This window comes from Carlito syrichta, unplaced genomic scaffold (assembly GCF_000164805.1).
Source record: "Carlito syrichta isolate Samal-C Ts95f unplaced genomic scaffold, Tarsius_syrichta-2.0.1 Scaffold308823, whole genome shotgun sequence".
NCBI lineage: Eukaryota > Metazoa > Chordata > Mammalia > Primates > Tarsiidae > Carlito > Carlito syrichta.
The window spans coordinates 674,687-680,612 of record NW_007252919.1 but is presented as its reverse complement, the minus strand read 5'-3'; the positions used below and the strand labels follow the sequence as shown (position 1 = coordinate 680,612).

General features: G+C 35.8%; 1 protein-coding gene across 2 annotated transcripts in view; it reads left to right on the top strand.

The window, feature by feature from the left end:
• EXOC5 (exocyst complex component 5) overlaps positions 1–5,926 on the top strand; it is a 57,171-nt gene that overhangs the window by 39,941 nt on the left and 11,304 nt on the right. For both annotated transcript variants that reach the window (XM_021716489.1, XM_008065962.2), the window contains exons 13-14: positions 3,894–4,002; positions 4,720–4,840. In XM_021716489.1, the coding sequence (XP_021572164.1) occupies positions 3,894–4,002; positions 4,720–4,840 (230 nt within the window). The remainder of the gene's footprint in view (positions 1–3,893; positions 4,003–4,719; positions 4,841–5,926) is intronic.

The window sequence follows — 5,926 nt, the reverse complement described above, 5'->3', positions numbered from 1 at the left end:
TCTACTTGGAAGGCTGAGGTGGAAGGATCGCCGGAGCCCAGCAGGTCGAGGCTGCGGTGGCTGGGAGCGGCCACTGCACTCCAGTCTGGGCGACAGAGTGTGACTCCAACTCAAAAAAAAGAAAAGAAGTGGTGAAAGCATGCACCTTGCATTATTCCTGATCTTTCTTTTTTCATTTTTCTTTGAGTTGAAGACTCTCTGTCGCCCAGGCTAGAGTGCAGTGCCATGCTCACGGCCACCGCAGTCTCTGCCTGCTGAGCTCAGGTGATCCTTCTGCCTCTGCCTCCCGAGTAACTGGAACTACAGTTACACGCCACCATGCCTGGCTAATTTTTTAATTTATTGTAGAGACGAGGTTTGGCCAGGTTGCCCAGGCTGGTTTTGAACTCTGTATTCAGGCAGTTCTCTCACCTCAGCCTCCCGAAGTCCTGGGATTACAGGCTTGAGCCACTATGCCTGGCATTATTCTTGATCTTAAGAGTAAAATATTATCTTTCACCTTGAAGTATGATGCTCCCTGGGTTTTTCATAGATGTCCTTTTTCAGATAGAGAAAATTCTTTTATCGTAGTTAGCTGAGCGGTTCTATAAGGATTAGCTGTTAGATTTTGTAAGGTGCTTTCTTTTTATTCTATTAATATGGTAAATTATTTTGATTGCTTTTCAAATGTTAGCCATGTATTCTTTTGATAAACCCCAATTGGTCATCAGTTGACCTTTGTCCTATTGTCCTGTCCACATAGTATTATATCAAGTTTGCTAAACTTTTGTCAAGAACTTTTACATCTATGTTCATGAGGGATACTGGCCTATTCTTTTTTCTTTTAATATCTTTTTCTGGTTTTATAATCAGGTTATTGTTGACCTCATAGGATGTGTTGAGAAGTATTTCCACAACCTGTCCTTCAGTTTTCTGGAAGTTTTTGTGGAATTCATATTCTTTCTTTCTTAAATGTTTGGTAGAATTCATAAATGAAGTTATCAGGCCTGAAATTTTCTTTTGTGAGGATTTTAAACTAAAATTTTAACTTCTTTGGTAAATACAGAGCTATTCAGGTTGTCTACTTTTTTTAAGGGAGCTTTGGTAAGCCTTTGTATGTTTTATATAAGTTATTGGATTTATTGGAACAAACTTATTCATATTTTTATTATCCATTTAATTCTGTAGAATTTTTAGTGATGTCACCTCTTTCATTCCTGATATCAGTAATTTGTGTCATTTTTTTTTTCTGCTCAATCTGGTTAGAGGTTTATTGGTATTGGTTTCCTAAAGAACCAGTTTTTGTTTTTTTAGAGACAGTTTTGCCCAGTTGCCTAGATTGGAGTACAGTGGCACAATCATGGCTCACTGCAGCCTCAGCCACCTGGGTTCAAGTGAGCCTCCTGCCTTAGCCTTCTGAGTAACTGGGACTACAGATGTGCTACTCTAAACCCTGCTAATTTTTAAAATATTTGTAGAGATGAAAGTCTCACTATATTGCCCAAGCTGGTCTCAAACTCCTGACTGCAAGTCTTCCTCTCTGCTTGACTTCCCAAAGCGCTGGCATTACAGGCATGAGCCACCATGCTCAGTCAGCTTTTGGTTTTATTAATTTTCCATATTGTTTTTCTGCTTTGTATTTCATCAATGTCTACTCTTTATTACTTTTTTTCTTCTGCTTTCTTGGGTTTTTTTTGTCCTCTTTTTCTAGTTTTTTTTTTAAGGTGTAAGCTGAGGTCATTGATTTGCGATCTATCTTCTAGTGTAGACAGTCTCATAAATTTCCCTGTAAGTACTGCTTTAGCTGCATCCCGCAAATTTTGGTTTATGTTTTATTTTCATTCAGTTTCAGTACTTTTAAAGCTCTCTGATTTCTTTTGGCCCAAAAGTGGCTTAAAAGTGTGTTACTTAGTTTCCAAGTATTTGAGAATTCATTAGATAGCATCTTTCTTTGATTTTATTTTAGTTTTTTGAGTAGGAGTCTCTCTGTCACCCAGGCTTACAGTGGCATACTAATGACCACCGTAGCCTTGACCTGCTGGGCTCAGGTGGTCCTTTCATCTCAGCGTTCCAAGTAGCTAGAACCACAGGTGTCCGGAACCACACCTGGCTAATTTTATGATTTTTATTGTAGAGACTAGGTCTCGCCATGTTGCTCAGGCTGGTCTTTAATCCCTGAACTCAGATAGTCTTCTTGCCTCAGCCTCCCAAAGTGCTGGGATAACAGGCGTGAGCTATCACTCCTGGCTTTGTTACTAATTTTAAGTTTGATTTCTTTGTGGTCAGAAGACATACTTTGTATGATGTGAATCTTTTTAAAATTTATTGAGACTTGTTTTTTTAGCTCAGAATATGGTCTATCTTGGTAGCTGTGTTACATTCACTTAAGGAAAATGAATATTCTGTTGTTGTTGAATGGAGTAAGCTATAAATCTTAGATCTAGTTGATGTGTTGTTCAAATCTTCTATGTATTTACCAATTTTCTGTCTACCTCTTCTATTATGTGTGGATGTTTGGCTGTAAACAAGAGGAGGGTAAGAAATTGAGTTTATTCCTTGTGGCTTGTGAGGAAGTTAAGGATGTTTGTTGAACATCAGAGCAAAGGAGGAGAGTGAGTGTTGAGATAGAGACTGATGAAGGGTGGAAGTTGGGGGTAGTTATTAAGAAGGCCAGGGACTGGGTGCAGTGGCTCATACTTGTACTCCTAGTACTTTGGGAGGCGAAGGTGGGAGGATCACTGAGCCCAGGAGTTTGAGACCAGCCTGGGCAACATTGTGAGACCCTGTCTCTACAGGAAATTAAAAAAAAACTAGCCAGGCATAGTGGCACGCACCTATAGCTAGCTACTTGGGAGACTGAGATAGGAGGATCTCTTGAGACCAGGAGGTTGAGGCTGTCACTGCATGTAGGCTGAGATTTTGCCACTGCACGTCAGCCTGGGCAACAGGATGAGATCCTGTCTTAAAAATAAAAAATAAAAAAAAGAAGTCCAGTCAGGAATCTGAGTAAGACCTAATTGGTTTCTATAATCAGTGAAGATTTAAAGTGAATTATAGAATTCTTCATCAAAACTTTATACATCAGATAATAAGTATTTAACCTGAAAGGTACATGAATGAAGACTACCTTAATAGGTTTGGAAAAAGCAGAAGTCAATTTATAAATAGTATAGGAAAGCAGTTATAAGAAGTCGAGTCATTTCATTTTCTCAGCATAACTAATCATTCTTTTACTAAATAGCAGCACCATAATGAACATTATGAGCTCACTGTATACCAAATACTGTGCTAAAAACTCTTTACACTTATTTTTGTATTTTTATCTTACCTCAAAGCTAGACTGTAAGTACTGTTAATATTATTCCTATCTTACAAATGAAGAAATTGAAGCTTGGTGGGTTAAATAACATCTCAAAGATTCTTTCAACCAGGAAAATGATGAAACTGTGATTTGAGCCTGGTATATTTTATAGTGCATCTATCATTAGTTTTCCCATCTCCACTCCCCAATAAAATAAAGAATTCCCTTTGTTCTGATTTTTACTAGAAAAGCCCGTGTTCTGTCAGTGACTCTCAAACCTCTTTGACTAACAATAATTAATGGATTTTACATGGTAACTCAGTGTGCACGTTATATGTATGTATCAGAATGTGGGGTTATATACATATATATTTTTTATGAAAGTATACTAGTATTTCACTAGTGGATTGTAATCTAAGTTTGGAAAACAGAGCTCTTAGGAGAGTTATGGACAAATAGGGAGCATTATAATTTTGTGATGTGGAGTGGGAGGAAGCTATGAGTTATTTTGATATCTGAAATCCTGTCCTATACAAAATTGATTGCTTAAAAAAGTTGACTTTTTAAAAAGATAGATTCAAGGAGTGATAAACTTATTTTTTTGTTTTTAAAGCTTTCTGATCCTTCTGATTTACCAAGGAATGCCTTTAGAATTTTTACCATTCTTGTGGAATTTTTATGTATTGAGCATATTGATTATGCTTTGGAAACAGGACTTGCTGGTAAGTATATTTGTGTTATTCTTGTGTGAAATTCGTTTGATTCTGGTTGGTTAAAATATATGCACAATGTTCTTTTTTATATATCACCTCTGTTGAATTCAGTTCAGCGCAGTGCATTTTGAGCATCTGTAATGCAGGAATTTGCTAGATGCTGAAAGCAATACAGAACAATTCTCTTATATTGTTTACATCCAGCAGAGTAGAGTAATAAGCTACTAAGTCACTACAGTGTATGGCACAGTATGTTATAATGCTACAAGTTAGAAAATATCAAAGAACAAAAATGAAAGAAAAGATTCCACAATAAGTCTGTAAAGGAATAGATTCGTAATAAAATTCTCCTTTTGCTTTTGGTCTCTTGGGCTTGCTAGTTGGTATTAGTAGTTTTATAATGAGCTGAGTTCCAGTCTCCTTAATGCAGTAGGCCACTTGACTTCACCTATTTAGTGTGTTTCTCAAATTTTTTTAGCTTAAGCAAATCATGAAGTCTCAGTAGATGGTGAAAATTTGGGCATTACAATAACTCTGGATTTGTTTTATTAATATATTAATAAGCTTAGACTTGATTTTCCTCTCTGTCCACAAAAATTGTTGTTGATTTATTAAAACGGCAGTTACTTTTATTTGTGTTGTATATATAAAACCATATTTTTTTTCTGTTGCAAAGGTGAATTTCTTAAAGGATGATTCTAGCATATGTATGTCTTCCAATTTTAGGAATTCCTTCTTCAGATTCTAAGAATGCAAATCTCTATTTTTTGGATGTTGTGCAACAGGCCAATACTATTTTTCATCTTTTTGACAAGCAGTTTAATGATCACCTTATGCCACTAATAAGGTTAGTCGAATTGTCTGATTTTTTATTGCTAGTTCAGTGAATATTATAATATTCTACATAGTAATCCAGAGGTAATTTAAAGTATACAGGAGGATTGCTTAGGTTATAGGCAAATACTACCCCATTTTATATCAGAGACTTGAGCATTTTAGGATTTTTGGTATCCTGGGGTAGAAGCGTCCCGGGAAAGTTCCTGTCCCCAAGTCAGTACCAAGAGCAATTGTATTGAAGTATAACCCAAATAATAAAATAAATACCCATGGGGGAAAAATATATTTTACATAGTATTTTACATGTTCTTTTATTAAGTTTGAAAACTAGTACATGTTCATAAGCATGTCAGACTGGACAGATAGTATGAAATAAAACATAAAAGTCCTTCTTCATTGTATTCCCCATTTTTTCGTTACTGTGTTATTAATTTTGGTGTACTTGAAAACACTTAATCTATTCTAAACCAAAAACTGAAATCTAATGTGAAAGAGGAACTTTGGCTTCGTAAAACTTAGCAAATTTGACATCTTTCAAAAGATCCAACAAATACAGTCCATTTATGCACTTGCTATAATATAAAGACATACAAAAAATTTTATAAGGTTAATAGGACATATTTTGATGAAACATTAAATAAGTCTTGGCTTATATCTTTATATCAATTTACGTGAACTTCTAAAGCATATGAGAATTAAATAAGATAGTGTATATGTGAATATGCTTTACAAAATTGTCTATTTAGCACTATTATTGAAGATAAAAAGTATTTATATAAAAGATAAAATTTTTGACATTTTATTATAAACACTGATATTTCAAGATTACTCTAGAAACAGTCTTAAAGATCACTTGCCATCCCTGAACGATAATTTGTTTTTTCTTTTTCTTGAGTCTCACTCTGTTGCCTAGGCTGGAGTACAGTGGTGCTCTCATGGCCATTGCAGCCTTGACTGCTAGGCTCAGGTGATCCTTCTGCCTCAACCTTCCAAGTGGCTGGAACCACAAGTGTGCACCACCATGCCTGGCTAATTTTTTTTTTTTTTTTGACTGTAGAATGAAAGTCTTGCCAATTTGCCCAGGCTTATCTTGAAC